The sequence below is a fragment of the Mus caroli genome, unplaced genomic scaffold (assembly GCF_978045245.1).
Source record: "Mus caroli unplaced genomic scaffold, Mus_caroli_1 scaffold_4, whole genome shotgun sequence".
Taxonomy (NCBI): domain Eukaryota; kingdom Metazoa; phylum Chordata; class Mammalia; order Rodentia; family Muridae; genus Mus; species Mus caroli.
In genome coordinates this window covers 41,130,704-41,151,973 of record NW_028227259.1, presented here as the reverse complement: position 1 = coordinate 41,151,973, position 21,270 = coordinate 41,130,704, and the positions used below count along the sequence as shown (strand labels likewise).

The window sequence follows — 21,270 nt, the reverse complement described above, 5'->3', positions numbered from 1 at the left end:
CCCCTTTCTGTGTTAGTCCTTAATTCCCTACTCTTCCCACCCTCCAGACATGAATTTTCCTTTTCATGTATCTGTTGAACATTCACATACATGCCCTATGCACGGGCACCATGAATGGGTACCCTGAGTTCTCAGAGCCATACCCTCCTAACCATCTCCCGCCCTGCCCCAGAGGCAGGGGCTGATCTCATCTCCATTTTAAAGATGGTGAAAGCGAAGCCCAGGAATGGTAGTCAAACTGCAGTCCTGGGATTTCCTTTCCTTGCCTTTGCAAACTTCTTGGCTTTTGCATATAGTCTCTCTTGCCTGATGACAGCCCCCAAGGCCTGCAGGTTGAGAAAGGCAACATCTACTTGGAGCTTACTGTGTGCCAGGCATCTTATGAGAAATGGCAACCCACAGAGATTCTTTCCGCTGCTATTGGAAGGCACTTGAGCCCTGCGGTAAGAGTGAGATGGTCCTCATGTGCCTTTGAAGCTCAGCCTGATCCTCCTGCCTTACGGAGGATCTTCTCGTCCTTAAGAGAATCGAAAGAATCAGATGCAGAAATCTCTGCTGAAATGCAAGCCAAGTCCCAGCTATTCCATCTGTGCCCAGAGAGCATCACCAGCAGGAAAATGCATGAGGGCTTCTGGGGACAATATTCACTTTGTCCTTCTTTCATCTATCTCATGGGGTTCGTAATGGCACAGGAAGATAGTAGCTCCTAATTCAAGGGACCTGAGTATGAGATGACATGATATAAACACCATTGTAGGTACACAGGGGCAGGTGCTGTGTCCAATCCCATCTGAACTGATGCTGAAAAGCCCTTTCCTTGACGCTATGTACTTCAGGCAAAGGTGAGGACCATACATACCACAAGGGTTATAAGAAGCACCTGAGCCAGATCCAGGGAAGGCTCTCTACCTGTCTGCCATCCTTACCAAACACAAAGGGCAAGCAAAGCCATGTGTTCCCAAAACAAAAACCTGGGAGGCCATTCAATTGGTCATTCTGCCTCATGGGAAACACTGGCTTCTCTCTGATTAGAATCTCATACTGAGCATGACTGCACTGTGGACCTGTTCCCCTCCTGATGATAACCTGGGATAAGCTCCTCCCTTTAAGAGAGCATTTTACCAAGTAAAACAGTACTGATATTTTCAACACACGGGGTAATAGCTGTAGATTCTAGGTCATAAGCATGGATATATTAAATGTACAACACTTAGCTCAAGATGCCCTGTTATTCACTAACTGGACCAGCAACCATTTCATGGCTACCCAGGGATACAAGATTCATCCAATGCCCCTTTCTGCAGACACCTGAGCAGCAGTGAGTTTCTAAAATTCATGATAAATGTTTACTTGACAACTTGAACTGCTAAGACTGAAAGACAGATTAACAATAACATGTGGGTTTCTTTCTCACCTCCCCTGTCTTCTTCCTTATTCTTTTCTTTTTCTGTCTCTCTCTCTCTCCCTCCCTTCCTTCCTCTCTCCCTCCCTCTCCCACTCTGTTTTTCTAACAAGGGGAAAAAAAGGAAGTGCTGTCTACAGTTTGCACATAGGACAGACACGAAAGATTTAAACAGACTTTAGAATCTAATATTAGGACATGTGACATCCATTCTTCTCCTAGGGGGAAATCTAAGATAAAAATAGGAACTTAATTACAGGCTCTTCTCCCAGGCTTTTCAGGCAGCATTGCAGCTGTGGGCACAGCACAAGAGTCCCTAAGACTGGGGTGGGAGTGTGGTTTACTGCACCTGCCTTGTTTCCTAATACTGTGGTTCCATAGAAACGACTCATGGAGTAGACTAGCGAGGGAGGCTATTGATATCGGATTGATTACTTTGGAACAAAGCTAAGGAAAACAGAAATGAGAAGAGTAAGCACCTTGCTCCTGACCACTGCCACCAAGACGAAACCTCCATTAGTTGTCTGGGAGCCTGTTCAGTGGATGAGCTCTGCACAGAAAGGTTCTCTGCACTGGCTGCTTTGTTGAATGTAAACAAAGAGGAAGAAAAACCTATCCATGGTTTGAAACTGGAAGTGAAATTCAAAAACTCGCTTTCTTCGTAAGGCTTATGAAGTTGGTCTAAGGCACATCCCATGGTTTCACACTTACGGACCCTTGCTGTGTGCTGGAACATAGGGAAGACTTTCTTCCAAATGCTGTCTATGCTTGAGCGCCACTGATGCTCACAGAGAGTCCCAGAGGCAAGTCCTAATGTCACCACCACTGTTGGCAGACAGAGAAACTGAGTGCAAGAAGTTTGTCTCAGGTCACACAGTTAGTAGATGGGAGGACAGCCAAGGTTTGAATCCATGGCCTTCATTGGCGGTGACCTCACAACCCATCTAAGTCATGGGTGGGAAAGCAGCGATGGATCAGGGAGGATCTTGAGCTAGGTGGTCTGACACGGGACCAACTCTGGGGACAGGAAACTTAAGAGCTACTTGTGCTCATTTGTGGTCCACAAGCATTGTCACCTCCTTGTGCTTGTCATGCATCCTGCAGTAACTCATTTGCTACATACATCCTCAAGACAAAATGACACGGCCAGACATGTTGGCTGGCACCTATAATGCTGTGAGAAGACCGCAGCAAGTTCAAGGCTCATCTGGATTACAGAGTCCAGACCAGGCTGAGCTTCAGGGTGAGCCTCTTATCTCAAACAACCAATAATACTTTCTAATATATCTCTCCACAATGTCAAAACTACAAAACCGGTCCACCTTCCCTGAGCAACATACAACAGCTTAGCCGTGACTTGCAGGCAGCAGATGTCCTCAGAGGCACTCACTCTTCTTTCTGTGTTTCAGATGTTTGATTCTGTGGAAGATATCATTGAACACTACACGTATTTTCCCATTCTGCTAATAGATGGGAAAGACAAGGCTGCACGCAGGGAACAGTGCTACCTCACCCAGCCACTGCCTCTCGCCAGGCTCCTTCTCACTCAGTACTCCAGCCAGGCACTTCATGAGTAGCCCAGCCAGATATCCCCGCATCAATCAGTGGCCTGGGCCTTGTCTCATTCCTGGCTCAATGGATTCAGTTCTTCTTTCATCTGCATTTATCTCAAAGTATTATTTTCTGTGTCTTCAAGGGATGATTTTTTTTTGACTCTGTAAAAAAAAAAAAATAAAAATATTCTGTAATGGAACTTGAAAGCTCAATTATGACTTGAAAGCTTAAGTCATAGAAGAAATATTTGTAACCTGCATTAAACCTAGGTTTAAGGAGCATTTTCTAAACAGAAAAACTACAGACATGGCTGTCATACATTAGCAATGAGACAAGATCTGACTGCTCCAGTGTTTACAGAAGGTGTGAGATCTCCCAACTGTTACTCTGTGCAGGACATCAGGTGTCAAAGGTTGTATTTTATAACTTCTTGACCTTGGATGCTAATTTTGGATGGTCCTGTATGTTGGTGAATACAGAGAAGAGGAGCAGCATGAGGAACAAGAGCCCTTGTGAATACCAGCTTGAAGGCAGACAGCAGAAATCTGTGGACTATGATGTGAAGTGGCCACAGGTCCGTGATTCGGCCTGCTCTGAGAACTGTGACATCAGTGGAACCAGCAGATCCATAGCAAGGGTCTCAGAGGATCCTGGCTCATCCCAAGCATAAAGCAGGCATTCCTGCGAGTAGCAGTGAAGACATTTTTAAGAGTTTAATGATGCATTTCTGTTCAAGGGAAGAGAAGAGCTGTCCTCAAACCAGTGCTGATGCATACAGCGGCACAGCACATGGTGATCCTGTTTCTTCTCAGGCAAAGAGGATTTGCATTTACTCCTAATTCTAACACAGATGCAGCAGTGGACACTCAAACAAGTTTCTGATGTCTTTTAGGACGAGAAGCGAGCCCAGACTGTAACCCATTTTGCCTGTTCAACATCACTGCATCATCCCAGTTATATCCTCCACTCTGGGATGTTTAAATTGAGCTCTGGAAGGGAGAGAGGGAGGGAGGGAGGGAAGGAGGGAGGGAGGGAAGCAAAAATGAAGATGGGGAGAGGCTTTAGAAATACTTATTTATCCACCATAAATTCTTATACTACAGTAAGTTCAACAAAATGAAATAGCATTACCTTATGCCATGACTTCAGTTATTACCAAATGCCACATGTAAAATTCATGGAGCAGTAATGCAATTTGAGTTTTCATGAAGGAATAAAACCAAACAGAAGGCAGGAGATGTAGCAAAGTTGGTAACTAAGATTAGCTGTAGCTAAAATGTAGCTAAGAATGCATTCCTACACCTAGATTAAATCCCCAGCCCTGCTGGGCGTGGTAGTGCACGCCTTTAATCCAAGCACTCGGGAGGCAAGAGGCAGAAGCAGGTGAATTTCTGAGTTCAAGGCCAGCCTGGTCTACAAAGTGAGTTCCAGGACAGCCAGGGCTATACAGAGAAACCCTGTATCTAAATAAATAAATAAATAAATATCCCCTACCCTGTAAAAAACTGAGTGTGGTGGTACACACCTATAATCTTAGCACGTGGGGGGGGGTAGCGGTAGAAGGGTCAGACTCTCAAAAGCATCCTTGGCTACATAGCAAGTTTAAAGCTAGCCTGGATTATATAAGACCATATGAAAGAGGGGGAGAGAGAGACAGAAAGACAGAGACAGAGACAGAGACAGAGACAGAGACAGAGACAGAGACAGAGACAGAGACAGAGAGACAGGCAGAGAGAAACAGAGAAAGAGAGACAGAATCAAATGAAAACAGAACAAGCAATCCCAACACTGCCTCTTCTGTAAAATGGCAGACAAGGTGCTCTCCGGGAAAGGCTCTTGGCATCTATCCACAGATACCTGCTTGGTGTTCTTTACAAGACCAAGGGCACACCATGCATCAGATAGACAGAGGCTGACAGCAAAGTGCCTCCTAAAGCTGGACGAAGGGGCAATGAGCAGAGGAGATGGGAATATGTTTTGTGCTACCACCCGTGAGAAGGGGAAAAGGGACAGCAGAAGCCATGCAAGCCTAGGCCACATCTCTGGAGTCTTATCCATGTTGTCATATGATCCAGACCAGAGTTTGCCCATAGACTAGAGCATCATGCTAAGCAGAAAAGGCCAGGATCTGGTGCCTCTCTATGCACTCATTGACTGGATATCTGAACTTTGAGTTCTGTGGCAGACACAGAAAATATTTGCCAGGCACTTGTCCACCGAGTTGCTGGTCAACACCCCCGTGTTTGCTGTTTTCAGTGTCTGTTACAATAAGAGTATTTTGCTTGCAATAGATAGCTAAAGGATAGCATATGAAAAACTCAATGTATTTTATTCTCACAATAGATACTTCTAACACTTTGGCTAGCTCTTAATGGCGATGTGTTTGTGGCTAAAGTGGGAGCTGGGGAGTACAGCTTTTCTGCTCTCCATTTCCTGGTTTTATTGGATCTCTGGATGGAAAATCAGTGATGGGTTGCACACTAGAGTGTTCTTATCTGCCCAACCCTTATCTCATTTTCCATTTTTAAAATGTCATTTGATGCCTAGCTGAAGCAGGATGGTGGCATTTCAGCTTCATCTGATTACAGCATCTGTGTATCCCAGAGATTTCCTTTGGACCACATATCCATACCAAGTCCGCATATCCATCTGTGTCTCGTCCATTTATCCTGCAGGACTGTCACAGCCCTTGCTGCATGCTGTGTGTGTCCTTGTTGCTAGGTGCTGCTGTAGATGCTGGAAGCATTGGAGTGAGTGAGAGACACAGAGCAGTAAGTGCCCAAATAAATAGGTAATTCAGGTTGCTTACCTTTCCTCTTCTGTAGCTCTGTGTTCATAGAACACTGAGATCTTTGAGGTGAGGAAAATGTTAAATATTTCTTAAGATTCCTTTAATGTGACTTCAAAAAGTCCTGAAACCAGAAAATATTTAACCAACTTAGTTGAAAGGAGACTTTTCTTCCAGAAGAGAAAGGTTTGAAGGGTGGGGAAGAAGAAAGCAACTGATTAAACTACATTATATCTATAAGCAATTTAATCATTCTAAATATGATGAAAAAGTCAAGCTTAACTCGTTGTCAGATACAGTTATTACCATGTGTGTGGACACAGGCAATTGGTAAAGATGGCCTATATTATTTATGACTCACGTTATGATCATACATCTATTGTTTACACCTTCAGAATATGTGTTCCAGCTAAGCACTTCTGTCTTTGAATATTTGGAGTTTACCGATAGCTAACTTAAATGTAAGCAAATATGTAACTCGATGTTCTTACATTACCTGCAACTGAGCTGTGAAGGGTGGACTTCAAGCATAGTTTATTTTTCTTTGTTTCATGAGTTACTGCCTCTCAAGCTCTTTGGGAATCATACTCAGGGCAAAATTAAGAAATATTTCTAGAGCAGTTATTGGCATGAGAGTGGTTTACTAGATTCTAGGAATGAAGGTGAGAGAGACACAGGCCATGTGACTCACAGCTCAGAGGCAGGCACATTGTTGTCCAACTAGCCAAAAAAGGAAAAAAAAAAAAATAAAGCACAAGCATAAGCAAAGAGGAGGGGTCGGCTGGGAACTTGGCCTGCTAATAGGCGTATCAAAGGTTCCAATCAGTATAGACAACACTAGAGTCTCCTCAAAAACTAAAAGGAGACATACCCGTAGACTCGGCAGGCCAAGCCTAAGTGCCTATCCGGAAGTACTGATGGGAGGACCTTGAAGAACTGTCTGCACCACTGTGCTTGTTGAATTGTTTGCAACAGGCAAGATTTAAAGGATCAGACTAATCCTTCACCACTGGATTAAAAACATGTGTCACACATCCTCACAGGGAATCCTCACTGTACAACCATAGTGAAGAAGCTTGGCTAGAGGCGACAACATGGGATGAAACGGGTGGATAGTATACACATCAATGTAAAATAGAACTCTCAGGATAGTAGATGAATAACCGTAGAGATGTACCTTACAACATCATACCTGTGGTCAACAGCAATGCATTGCACATCTAAAATCAGATTAAGAATGGATCTCATGTGAAATACTCTTACCACGAAAGGAGGGCGGGCCGGGTTGGGGGGAGGGGAGAGTTTGGGAGGCACTGATCTGTTCATTACCTTGATTGCGGTCACGGGTTCAGAAATGTGTTCATGCCTCCAAGTATATCCAGATGTGCACATCAAGTGTGTGATGTTTGCACCCCTCTCCCATATCAGCTACACGTCTACAAAGCAATCTTTTAAGAAGTGTGCAAGCTAACAAATTCCTGCAAGACAGAACAATAGATTCCTAAGTCCCTTCTTTGTCTGTCCCTGCACTGGTTGGAAGGAGTAGACTTGTTGGGAGGTGTGGCCAGGGAAAACTTTGAAGAGATGTTCAGGCTTGAATTTGAAGAGACTTGAAGGGAACCCCTAGCGTTGGGAAAGAACTTAGTCCACGTGGTGACCTTGTGTCCTAAAATCTAGGCTTCAGGGGTCAGGTCAAGCAATGACCACATGTTGGGGGGTTAGATGAAGACATCAGAAGCAGCATTCTCAGGGAAGGAACAGGTAGTTATTAAATAGTTCTAGGGAAACTGGTTCTCTGACCAGAAAGGAAAAAAAAAAACTGTAATTATGCCTCTCCTTCAAGTCATAACAAAATATGTTCTGTATAAATCAAATAGCTGCAAGCAAAGTCAGAATTGAGTCCTGTGTTCTCATCTAATAATTTTTATGACTTTGGGATAGAGAAGGTGCTCTTAAACAGGATGAAAACATAAATCATAAAGGGAAAGATTGATAGATTCATTACATCAAAATTGCAAATGTTTGCAAGAGTCAGGCAAAGCCAAAAGGCAATTAAACAACATGACATGTGTATACAAAAGGCATAAACAACTCAGAGAACAAAACTCCAGGCCTGAAACTTAGGTCCTGCAGCCTTGCTGAGTGTGGAGCCATCAGAAGTGGGCAGACAGGGTCATTACTGTTAGCCTAGCCCCGTGGTTCTCAGCCTTCCTAATGCTGCACTCTTTAATACAGTTCCTCATGTTGTCATGATCCCCAACCATAAAAATTATTTCATTGCTACTTCATAACTATAATTTTTCTACTGTTATGAATTATAATATAGATATCTGATATGCAGGATATCTGACTGTGGTCCCCATGAAAGAGTCATTAGCACATCCCCTCCACAAAGGGGTCATGACGCATAGGTTGAGAACCACCGATATAGAAGGACTAGATGCAAGAAAAACACAAGCTGACTTCCAAAACAAACGTCTGGAAGAACTGGAAAGTTTGACATAATGTCAATAAATAAAGATAAAGGGGTAAAGGTAAAAGATTTTATACACGATTCTAGGAGCCAATTATAAACAACACTTCTTCCACCAGGGTTAGGGGTTAACTCTGCCAGCCTAGCTGTGCTGGCCATTGAAAGAAAGCACCTTCAGGGAACACATCAAATTAGGCCTGTAAGGTTCAGCAGCAACTGTGGGGTGAGTGCTGTGCTGGACAGTGGGGCTTAGTAAAAGTTCTCCTCCCTATGTTTGGGGCCCCAACCCTAATTTATAAAAACAAAACAAAAGCAAAACAAAACAAAACAATGGGCTCTCAGGAAGACTGAAAGAATTTCAACTGTGAACCAAAGGAACACAATTCTGTTCTAAGTCCTGACAGGGCTAGTCACTGGTAGCAGAATCAGATCCCTCTCATGGGGCTATAGAGAAACCCCAGCCATGCAGACTCTCTTCAGTCTATCTTCTGATGCCTTGTTCTTTAAATATGAAGGGCCACACAAGGGAGAGAGAGCTTCCACTGTGAAAGAAAAACTATGAACCAGGAAAAAGGAAAGAAAGAAGAAGAAGAGGAGGAGGAGGAGGAGGAAAACAGCATAAGAGAGAGGTGGCCCAGGATGGTGGAGAAGAGGACACAGAGAACTAAACTGAATGTCTCCAGAGAGGCAAGACAGTCCACGGAGAGCCAGGATGCTGCTTAAATTGGCAGACATTTAGAATGAAAAACAGACAACACAGGAAGGAAAAAATAGACAAAATCCTAAGGAGCAATGGAAGTGGTAACACACAAGACGATTCATTGGGTGAGACGGTGAAAGTGAGTAAGCACAAAGGGACTGTGACATATCTATCAACCAGTGAGGTCTAACTGTCATTTACCAACTCGTTCATGAGAGATACACAATACAGATACTGCCCTAGCCCACCCAGACAGTCACCAAGAAGGATCATCGGAGACCTAAAGTAATCTCAGTAGACTTAAACATACTGTTAAAAAAAAAAAAAACACAAATTATTTTCTCTGGTGTTAGTGGGGGACTTAAATTAGAAGCCAATAACAATGTTTCTGGAAAATTCTTCAACTGTTTATAAGTAAAGCAATACATTTCTTTTTTACTCATAAGTAAAGGAAAATTTACTCATAAGCATAGCAAATGTTTCACTCCAAAATTTAACAGATGTAACAACCCCTTACAAAAGATACAAGAATGTGTGCTGAGCTCACTTTGGGAGCACAAAGGCCAGAACTGGAATGAAACAAAGAAGATTAACATGGCCTCTGTGCGAGCATGGTATGCAAACTTATGAGGCCCTCCATATTAAAAAGAAGAAGAAGAGGAGGGAGAGGAGAAGGATGGAAGGAAAGAGGAAGGAAGGAAGGAAGGAAGGAAGGAAGGAAGGAAGGAAGGAAGGAAGGAAAGAAAGAAGGAAGGAAAAAAGGAAGGGAGGGAGGGAGGGAGGGAAGAGGGAGGGAGGGAGGGAGGGAGGGAGGGAGGGAGGGAGGGAGGGAAGGAAGGAAGGAAGGAAGGAAGGAAGGAAGGAAGGAAGGAAGGAAGGAAGGAAGGAAGGAAGGAAGGAAGGAAGGAAGGAAAGGAAGGAAGAAGGAAGAAAGGAAAGAAGGAAGGAAAAAAGGAAGGAAGGAAGGAAAAAAGGAAGGAAGGAAGGAAGGAAGGAAGGAAGGAAGGAAGGAAGGAAGGAAGGAAGGAAGGAAGGAAGGTAGCTTTATAGCTTTAACTGTATACATTAGCAAAAAGCAACATACCATTAAGCGTCATACTTTTCTTTTTACCACAAACTATGAAGAAAGCACAAATTAAGCACAAAGGGAAAAATTAATAAGGAGCAGAATTAAATAAATTTTAAAACAATGAGGACAAAAGAGTTTTATTACCCTAAATGCTGATCTTCCTTTCAAGACAAATAAGCAAACAAATATACAAACCACTAACAGAAGAACAGAAGAAGAAACAACACAACAAATTCCATAGCTGCTGATGACATGAGACAGGAGGGTCAAAAACACAGTTAATCTAATGGAGTGGAAAACAGTAATTTCACAGACAGAACAAATAGCAAAAGAAAGGTAGACATGGGCGAGGGAAGGTGTGGGGGCCTGGGCTTTGCCACAAAACCTGTACTCTGGACCAAAATAGACCCTAATGATTTAAAACAAACAAACAATATCAAAAAGAAAAGGGAAACAGGTGTACATTTTTTAATGAGACTATATAATAACAATCATAACTAGATGAATAGATAAATAAATCAAAGCCCCTCCATTACCCTTGTCTCCAGATGTTAGAGACAGTCTGGATTATCCATCAACCTCCTGGTATAAAGCCTTCTCCTAAAGACCTCTAAGAAGCCTCCCTCCCCCCCCCCCCCCCGCCCCCCCCCCCCCCCGCACCAAACACACACACACACTGCCTCGTGGGCCCTGAGCTCTGTTACTATCTGTGTGTCTATTGCATTAATAACTCCTCTAATAATCTCTTACCCAAAATGACGGCCTGCCTCAGTGTCCCCCACCCCCTGCTTGAACTCCAAACCTGAGAGCTCCCACCAGGCACTTAAGAACATGCCATCCAACAGCTTCAAAGCATGTGACATGTATGACCTCTAAGCCAGGTCATACGTGAGCATACAAAGCAAGTTCCAACAAAGATAAAATCATATGGAATTCCCTCTCTGGCTGAAATGCAACAAGCCTAGAAATCAATGGAAAAAGAAAAACAAGGGGATCCACAGACACGTGACAACTAAGCAACTTGGTTTTTAAAGTAAGTTTAGATTGTTTACAAATTATTTATTTTTATTTGCCTACAGGTATTGGGTATGGAGCACAAAACACCCCAACCCTGTTCCTCCCTCTCCCTTCTGCCCCCAGTTAGCACCACCGCCACCTCCCCACCCCAACCCCATTCTGGACAGTTTCTTTCCTACTTTCATTAACATAAAAATGCCTGATATTTTGTTACCACTTAAGATCTAGGAACTGCAAATGAAAGGGAAAGCAATGGCTTTTGTCTTTCTGAGAATGGCTTAGTTTGCTTAACACTATTTGTCCCCAGTTGCATCAGTTTTCCTGTGAATGACTTGACTTCATTGTCCTAGTGACTGAAAAGAATGTCAGTGGGCTTTGGCCCCATTTCCTTATCCTCCCCTAGAGTCCTGGGGTTGGCTCAATGGATCGGCTATGGGTCAAAGAAGAAATGAATCAAAGAGAATTAGAAAACTAAGCTGAGAGCAGATGAAATATAGATGGACGGCTCAAACTGTAGAGGATGTCCAACGTAGCATTGAGAGGGAAGGATACAGAAAGAAATGCTAGCATTCGAAAGAAAATCAACAGCTAAACCACTCAAGGAGCTAGGAAGAGGGCAAACCTAACCTGACAGCAGAAGACTTATTCAGAAATAGAAACCACGAAAACAACCGGAAAATCAGTAAAACCAAGTTGTTTCTAAAAACAAAATTGATAAACTTTTAGCTACATAAATGAAGACAATGGGAGAGCTCTGAACAGAAAGCAGAAAAGCCGCAGGGTGTATGACAAGTCATGCTGTAGAAACGGGGTCCTGGGAGACCTCACATTTTGATTTCCCTCTTATGAAGCCACCAAGATGCAATCATGGTGACATACCTATATTAGTTAGAGTCCTCTAGAGCAATGGTTCTCAACCTTCCTAATCCTGCAAGTCTTTAATACAGTTCCTCATGTTGTGGTGGCCCCCCCACACACACACTTCACAACTGTAATTTTGCTACAATTATGAATCATGATCTAAATATCCGATATGCAGAATATCTATGAAACTGCCCTGTAAGAGGGTTGGTTGCGACACACAGATTCAGCACTGCTGCTCCAGACTAACAAAACTGATAAAACTAATGTACATCTATAAAGGGGATTTATCATAATAGCTTCTAGGTTGCCAGCCAGCTAGCCCAACAATGGCTGCCTACTAAAGGAAGTTCCAAGAATCCAGCAAGTTTTCAGGCTGATGTCTCAGCTGGTCTTCATTACCCACTGGAATCCTGAGCAAGTATGCCCCAAGGCTAGTGAGAACGAGAGTGAGAGCAAGCAAGACAAAGAGAGCAAACTTCCTTCTTCCACCCCCTTTATATAGGCTCCCAGATTGAAAGCGCACCTTACAACTCAAAAGACCCAAATGAAGACTGGGTCTTCCCACTTCAAATGGTTAAAAAAAGAAAAATCCTCAGAGGTGTGTACCTAGCTGTTTAGGTTTTAGTTAATTCCAGATGTAGTCGAGTTGACAATCAAGAATAGCCATCACAACACCATAATGACCTTGGGTTTTAGTTCATTCCAGATGTAGTCCAGTTGACAATCAATAGCCACGGCAACACCCTAATGACCTTGTCTAATTTGAAATGCCTCTCAGCTCTGCCACTTTAAAGCACCATAGGTATGCGTCTAACATCTTAATACATGACAATGAGTATTAAATTCCACACCCAGCCACAGCAGAGACACATCTAGAGACCTGAAGATAGAGCAGACATCAGCCATGTCGGTTCTAGGATCAAGAGCAGCCCAGTCAGAGAGAACAGCTAAGTGAAACGCGTAATAACCTGAGGCAGATGCAAGCCAAACAAACCTAGAGGACAGGACATGAGCCTTCTCTCACCTGTCCAGATGTTCTGAATCTCCTTCTCTCTCACATACACATATACATACATGCACCACACACTGCCCCCTCTGTACACACACACACACACAGAGAGAGAGAGAGAGAGAGATAACACACACACACATTTGCATTCGTCTTACTGCCCCTTTCTTCTTTCTTTCCCAGTGACACACCTTTTCTAGGATGACTTATTCATCCCAGCTTGCCTAAGATTTTCCCCAGCTTCAGTACTGAAGGCTAGTATATGAGATGTCCCTGAATCCCACATGGCCAGAGGCAGTGGTCCCCAGCTTCCAATACTATTAACTATTTGTCTATTGCATATTCCCTGGCTTTCTGATACAGAACATAAGTTTGAGGAGGATCATGATTGATTCTAGAGTAGTCCAAGTGTCTCAATGGGTCCTTGGCACATAGTAGGCACTCTATAAATATTAAATGAACGGAGAGGGGGTAGGAGAGTAAAAGAAAGATCAGATATATGACATGAACCAGGTCATGTGGAAATTTGCAGCCACTGTGAAGACCCTGAACCAGATTTGGGTAGGGTGAGAGACTCCTGGAGGGATTCAGACACAAGCAGACTTCAGTCTTTCAGAGATGACTCTCCAGAGAAGTCACTTAGGAGACCTTGAATAAACTAGCAGGTAAACCATCTCAGGCTAGGGTTCAGCAGCAAAGGAGAGAAGTGGCCACCTGTTTCCAACGTGAGGTCTACTAAGGGCAGCAGCAAAAACATTGCAAAGGAAGAATATGGGATTTGTTCCCATATTTGTTTGCAGGTTGCCTTGACACACAGGCACAGGGTGGCTTAGAGATGAAAGGATTGGAGCTGGGATGTCACACTTTATAGAGACAAACGGATCCTCCGCTGTCCTGCAGCCCCCTCGGCCTGACACTTGAACCAAGCACTAGGGCAACCTGCCCATCTTCTGCAATGCCCTTGCTGGCTGCTTTCCTTCCTTGCTGAGAATTAAAACTTACTGATAAAGATGACCCAGCAATAATTAAAGAAGATGCCAAATCAAATCAGTGGTCCCTTAACCCCTATCTTGAGAGGTTAAAAATATGTTTCCTATAGCTAATAAATATCCAAGAATCTCCAAGAAAAATGGAGGTATAAAAGAGGCCATTGGCAAATGGAGTGCAAGCCAATGCTGTCTTAGAACTTCTTTTTTAAAAACAGGATCTTACTCCATAGCTCTGGCTGTCCTGAAACTCACTATATAAATCAGGCTGGCCTTGAGCTCACAGAGATCCACATGCTCTGCTTCCTGGAATTAAAGACATGCACTACTATGCTTGTCCTAGGACAAGTTTTCAAATACAAAGCCACTATAACTAAAAAGTGGTAGAAAATCCACAAGCAGGAAACAGGAGTGAGAAAGAGTACTACATGTCAGAAGGAGGGGAGGTTTAACTTAAATAAACATGTCTGGAATGACTATCAAATACAGGGAAGAAAAGACAGCTTTCCTTTCATCTATATAATAGCTTTGTGACACCATATATGCATATACGTATATATGTAAATATATGTATACATGTAATACATTATAATTATAAAAATATATAGCAATAAGAAATGAAGGTGTAGCTGAATGATAGAGCACTAAGATCCAAGGTTCGATCTCCAGAACCAGGAAAGAGAAGGGGGGAGGGGAGATGGTTTGCAAGTGAAGAAACCTGAGCAAATGCTCCTTTCCTGAAAAATCCTCTGGCGTTTTTATCACTGGTGTGTGTGCTGCAAGAGACATTTCAAGCAAGACAGAAAACTCAAAAAGGGAATGTTTGAAATTCAACATAAGAGACAATAAGCATAGTCAGAAGACGAACAGCAGACAGTAGGGAGTATGTGAAGCATGGGTGTAAGATGAGTGACCCCTATATCACACACACACACACACACATACATACATACACACACATACACACATACACATACACACATACATACACACACACACACACACATACATACATACACACACATACATACATACACACATACACACATACACACATACACATACACACATACATACACACACACACACACACACACACCATGTGGTAGTTTAAAGATGCTTGGCCCATGGTATGTGGCACTATTAGGAGGTGTGGCCTTATTGGAGGAGGTGTAGTCTTATTAGAGGAAGTGTGTCACTGTGGAGTAAAGGCTTTGAGGTCTCATATATATGCGCAAGTCTGGCCAATGATATCCAGACTCTCCTCTGGGCTGCCTGCAGAAGACAATCTCCTGGCTGCCTTAGGATCAAGATGTAGGCTCCTCCAACACCATGTCTGTCTGCATGCTGCCATGTTTTCCACTACGATGATAATGGACTGAACCTCCGAAACTGTAGGCCAATCCCAACTAAATGTTGTCCTTCATAAGAGTTGCCTTGGTCATAGTGCCTCTTCATAGCAATGGAAACTCTTAACTAAAACACATGGATAGCTTCTATAAAGAACCCTAGCACAAGCCCAGATAAAAGCTAATTTAAGGGTAAAAGATTCCAGTTAAGGAAAGCTTGCTGTTCACAGACAGATACAACAAGACCAGGTTCAGAGTGATCAAGGACATGTCTATTACAGTAGCAATGGCTCTACTGGCGCTCACCCAACAAGTGTTAAGGAGTTCAGGAGATGGGTTGGGGAGTGGGGGTTGGGTGAGATGGCAGGCTGTGTAAGTTTGTCCTAACGGTGGACATTACAATTACTGCAACTATACGGAAATTAACTATATACTTATATACATACTGACAACTCCACTAAAATTAAAATATATCATATCCTCTTATAATTTCTACCTCGGGAAAGGTAGTCCCTAAAGTCAAGCTGTCTAAAATTCAAATTGTAGTTACTGAAGTAGGAAGACTACAGAGTGATGTTTTGGTTACTTGGCTCATCATAGAGACCACACAGGTGGTGAAAAGCAACTTCTTGGAGAAAGGTTTGGGCTCATGGTTCAAGGAGTAAAGTCCATCGTGGCAGCAGAGAAATCATGGGGGAAGGGGGCATGAGATGGTTGGTCCTAGTGTTTTCCATCAGGAAGCAGAGAAGCCTGAAGGCCGTGCATGGAGCCTCATGGGATACACCAGGCTCTAGCACATGGCATGCTACCAGCTCTGTCCCTAAGTGAAGACAAATCACACCATGCTGTTCAGTGACCTAGGAGGAGAAAGCATTTAGAAGGTATCTAGCAGCCGGGTGTGGTGGCGCACGCCTTTAATCCCAGCACTTGGGAGGCAGAGGCAGGTGGATTTCTGAGTTCGAGGCCAGCCTGGTCTACAGAGTGAGTTCCAGGACAGCCAGGGCTACACAGAGAAACCCTGTCTCGGAAAAAAAAACAACAACAAAAAAGAAGGCGTCTAGCAAATCTCCCTCAGTGCCCAGGCTAAACACACAGGGGAAGAGTAGAGCTCTGTTCTTCATGCTGGATGACAAGGCAGAGCTGCTGCCACAGGCCTGAGGCAGTACTGCTATACCAACGATAATGGATCACAAGGACAAACCAACCTATAGCTGAGTAGTGGCCTCATATCTCTAGTTAGTCACTGCGGGTTCCCCTGCCAACAGGCTCCTGACAGATAGGATCAACCATTAAACAAGTGGATTTGCTGTTTTCTGTGTGTTGTTAGTGGCACTGTCTTAGCTAATACTACAGCTGTGCAAACCAGCAACAATGTTAGGGAATTACTAAAATCCAGACAGGGTGCTTCATTCTAAGCCCTAAGGCAAAGACACCATAAAGCTAGGATTTCGTGGTGCCCACTGCATCTGGATTCTGACAAGCCCCTTGGACCTTAAGATAGGAGATTTGCACTCCTAACCCTTTCTAGTGTAAATGCAGCAGCAATGTCCACTATTGGTAGCTGAGAAATGTGACGTTTTCAATTATGATGTCTCCTGGAATCATCAAAGACCTCTCAATTAGTGCAGAAAACCTTAATGAGGAAAGAATAATTCAATCCATGCTTAAAATATATCTTCAGTCATGGACTGGTACACACATTTCAGGGGTTCATGCAAAATGAACACATGGAGTCCCTTGTTCACAACTTCACAACAAATTGCAGTTTATGTCCCTGCCGAAGTTAAGTTATAAGGAGATGATCAGAGGTGGCAGTCAACCTACATCATAGTAACTTTGTGATTAGCAGGAGGCCTCTGGCACCTTCCACCCTGTAGCTCTGACATCCTCGCCAACTGAGACGGCACTTCACAGTCTATCATGGCTGTTCCAGATCCAGCTGTCACCTACATTTGCATCCCTTCATCCGAGACAACAAAATGGAGAAAGGAACAAAACCATGCGTATCCATCCCAGGAAGGGCACTCTCCATTCATTCCCTACTCACTAGACCTTAGTGGCATGATCATGTCTCATGCCAAGCAAGGCTGGCATTTAGTCTCTCATTCCGAGAAGCTGTGTGTTAAGCATGAACCTGGGGCAGGGCCCAGGAATAAAGAGATACAGTTCTGGGGGAAGGACCAACCGACTCTGTTTCCAAAGTTACCTGAAACTGATTGCTTGCTGGGCTGATGGGCAAACTGTTGATAATTTAGTGTTCCAAAAGATGCTGGTACCCTTACGTCCAAGGCGAGGATACAGCTTGATGTGAATATAGCCATCTTGATTGTGAACATCACCTACTTGTTGCCCACCCACCAGGCATGTTACAAACTCTATAAAAAAAATAAATAAACAAAATCCTTAAAACAATGCTGCAGTTTGTGACACCCCAGGGCTGCTTCTTGTTCTCTTCTCTTTTTTCTTTTTATTTATGTTTCTCTCGTATATTACATCCCTTATATTACCCAGTTTCCATTCCCTCCTCTCCTCACAGCCTCTCCCCCTACCTTCCCTCTCCCCTCCCTGCCCCCCCCCCATCCATTCCTTCTCCATTTCCCTTCAGAAAAGAGCAGGCCTTCCAGGGATATCAACCAAACATTGCATAAGAAGTTACAATAGCTTCTACAATAACTAGGCCCCTCCCCTCATATCAAGGCTGGATAAGGCAACCCAGTAGGAGGAAGAAAGGGATAGCAAAAGCAGGCAAAAGAGTCAGAGACAACCCCGCCTCCCACTGTTAGGAGTCCCGAAAGAACACCAGGCTACGCAATCATAACATATATTCGAAGGACCTAGGTCAGACTTATACAGGCTCCCAGATTGTCAGCTCAGTCTCTGTGAGCCCCTGTGAGCCCCTGACAGTTTCTTAACTAGGCACTAATACGGTAATAGTCTTTAGAAGGGCCCTGGCTGCTAAGGTTGGTTTTAGTGTATCTTAGCATATGAAGCATCTCCTTCTGCCTCGGGCTGGAGTGGTGGACCCTTCTGTCTCTAAGTCCCTAGTGAATCTCTTTGCCTTGGTACTTTCCACCTTTGGCCACCTGTTCTCATACAAAGGGTTTCCAAAACTAGCTAGCTATGAGGTTCCATTAGGGAAGAAGAGGAGTTCGGTCACTGAAAGAAACTTGGCAGCTCCCAACACAACCACAGACACTAAGTTTTATCAGGACAAAAGTGATAAACTCTTATATAAAGTTTATACTAAAGAGTTTGTGACCACCAAACTTGGAACTTACCACAGGACGTCTCTCCATTCCCTGAGGAGGTTTTCTTCTTCTCCATCTTGTCTCCAGCCTCTGACCTTCCCTCGTAAGTTACCTCAGATTCCTAAGAACTGCTTTGCACAAGAAGTTAACATTCTCAGCTAAGGAATGGGAAATGAGGGCCCCAGGCCACCAAGGTCTTCAATCTTAGTTTCTCTTCCAGAGGCTTTTTCTAGCCTGCTACTGAAGAGGCAATGTGCCTCACCCTGCTGGACTCTGTTAAATAAACGAATGGTCAAAATAGTTTGTGTTGACTAGTCTTATGTCAACTTGACAGAAGCTAGAGTTACCTGAACTGACTAGCTAGAGTTGCTTCCATAAAATCCAGGTGTAAGGCAATGGGTTAATGATTCACCAATCATTAACCAATTCCACACCAATCAACGGTGTGGGAAGCCGTTGCAAAGTGGCAGTTGCAGAGTGGCAGTTGGCTACTGCTGGCCACCTCACATACATAGGCAGTAAAGGTTCTTTTGCCAAGATGAGGTTTTGAGAATTAACCAAAGTTAACCAGTCATATGATAGACAAGTTAACCAATCAGATGAGAGACAAGTTAACCAATCAGATGAGAGAGAACGCCTCTCCTAGGCCTATATAAGCAGCACCAGTTCTGGGCTTGAGGTCACTTCGCCTCTGCAATCAAGCTCTCCCAATAAATGTGTGTGGAAGGATCCTGTTGCAGCGTTCATTCTTCCTGGCCAGTCGGGCGCGCGCAAGAGTGTGGGAAGGCCCAACTCATTGTGGGTGGTGACGTCCCTGGGATGGTGGTCCCGGGTTCTATAAGAAAGCAAGCTAAGCAAATCAGGGGGAACAAGCCAGTAAGCAGCACCCCTCCATGGCCTCTGCATCAGCTCCTACCCCCGGGTTTTGCCCTGCTTAAGTTCCTGTCCTGACTTCCTTCAATGATAAACTGTGATGTGATGCCAGGCGGTGGTGGCGCACGCCTTTAATCCCAGCACTTGGGAGGCAGAGACAGGCAGATTTCTGAGTTTGAGGCCAGCCTGGTCTACAGAGTGAGTTCCAGGAGAGCCAGAGCTACACAGAGAAACCCTGTCTCGAAAAAAGAAAGAAAGAAAGAAAGAAAGAAAGAAAGAAAGAAAGAAAGAAAGAAGAAGGAAGGAAGGAAGGAAGGAAGGAAGGAAGGAAGGAAGGAAGGAAGGAAGGAAGGAAGGAAGGAAGGAAAGAAAGAAAGAAAGAAAGAAAGAAAGAAAGAAAGAAAGAAAGAAAGAAAGAAAGAAAGAAAGAAAGAGTGATGTGGAAGTATAGGTCAAATAAGCCCTTTCCTCCCAAGTTACTGGTCATGGTGTCTTATCACAGTAATAGTGACCATAAGACATGGCTCTTTAGGGGGCTTCCAATAAATGAGAAAGATAATTTCTAGTGCCAGGAAAGTGGCCATTACACTCATGAATAACATGGAACACAGGATGTGAAGGCAGGGATAGGACAGGATGATGGCTTAGCAAAGCCTCTGAGAAGGTGATGTGAGGGGTGGAAGGACAAAGGCGAAGCATGTCAGAGGCCTCTGGGGCCAGGTAACAGGAGGTAAGTCTGGTGCCCAGTGGTGCAGAGGGGAGCCAGCAGGAAAGCCAACCTACAGGGTAAGAAGGGCAGAGTAGGAACTGACTTGAGAGGCTCAGGCAGGCCCATCCCTAAAACTGCAGGGTCCTGGACCGACAGGTAGACAGAAGACTGACTGTTAGCTCTGTAGAAGGACCACTCTGGATGCAAAACCAGTGACCGGTGAGAGGAAGCCTGGGGATAAGCCTACATCTTCCTGCAGCCCTGGCCCAGGGCACTGCCCCATTCCGTACTCCCCAGCGCCTGCATCTCTACAGCCCCTAGCCACAAGTGACTGTGCTGACTCTCTAAAGCCCACAACGTGGACAGATTTCACTGAGTTTCTATAAACACCACGACCATCGTCACTCTTGCACACACTCTCCTTGCCTTCTGGACCTACACCCCCTTCTGCACCTATCCCAGAAGGACCCCTGTCATCCACATTTCACATCCTCTTGTTCTAAAGAATGCTGGTGGCTCTGGTATTCCTGCCCTGGAAACCACTGTGTCAGTCGCCAAGGTAGATCCTGGGACTTCCGGAACAAAACAGACCTTATCTTCAAGGAGCTGACAGCCCAGAGGAAGCAGCTCCGGTCTAACAGAAGCTGGCACTGAGAACTCATTGCATGCTCTTTGCATAGCGTGCCAACCTGGATCTGGGGAGTGCCACAGGAGCTCTTCCAAGTAGAGTCCTGGGTTATCCCCAAGCGAAGCATGCTCAGCTCCAGGACCTTGGAAAAACTAAAGCCAGCACGCACTTGGGAGAAGAGACAGAGGAGTCTGGGGCTCGGATCGGCGCAGCAGGTGGCAGTCGGGTGGCCCTGGAAGTAGCTGATGGAACCAACTCTACAGCTAGAAGCCAGGAGCGCAGGCTCCGCAACGACGTCCCAGGCGGTCTGCAGTACTGCACGGGCCTCACCCGTGCAGTATCTGCACCGGTCGTGCATGCCTGTTGCGACTGTCACTGCACCCTCCAACAGCTCCAGGAATTGAGCCTTCGGATGCACTAAGACTGGAACCCCACCTCCCAGAGGGAAAAAGCAGCAAGAAGGTGATCTACACACAGGACGCCTGAACATCCCCAAGGAAATCTGCTCCTAGGAACAACGTCTCAAAGACCCGAGCTAACTTGCCCAGGGTCACATAGCTGGGAACAGAGTCTACCACTTCTATGACCCGCTGCAGGACTT

At 44.5% G+C, this 21,270-nt stretch overlaps 1 protein-coding gene and 1 non-coding gene across 2 annotated transcripts in view; both read left to right on the top strand.

Moving 5' to 3' along the window:
- The window catches only part of Clnk (cytokine dependent hematopoietic cell linker), a 96,606-nt gene extending 93,134 nt beyond the window's left edge, over positions 1-3,472 (top strand). The window contains exons 18-19 of the mRNA XM_085836356.1: positions 2,812-2,975; positions 3,436-3,472. Of these exons, the coding sequence (XP_085692482.1) occupies positions 2,812-2,975; positions 3,436-3,472 (201 nt within the window). The remainder of the gene's footprint in view (positions 1-2,811; positions 2,976-3,435) is intronic.
- Positions 3,473-9,456: 5,984 nt separating this feature from the next.
- LOC115031156 (U6 spliceosomal RNA) lies at positions 9,457-9,563 on the top strand. Its single transcript, XR_003836779.1, has one exon. It is a non-coding gene; the product is annotated as a U6 spliceosomal RNA (small nuclear RNA).
- Positions 9,564-21,270: the final 11,707 nt, after the last annotated feature.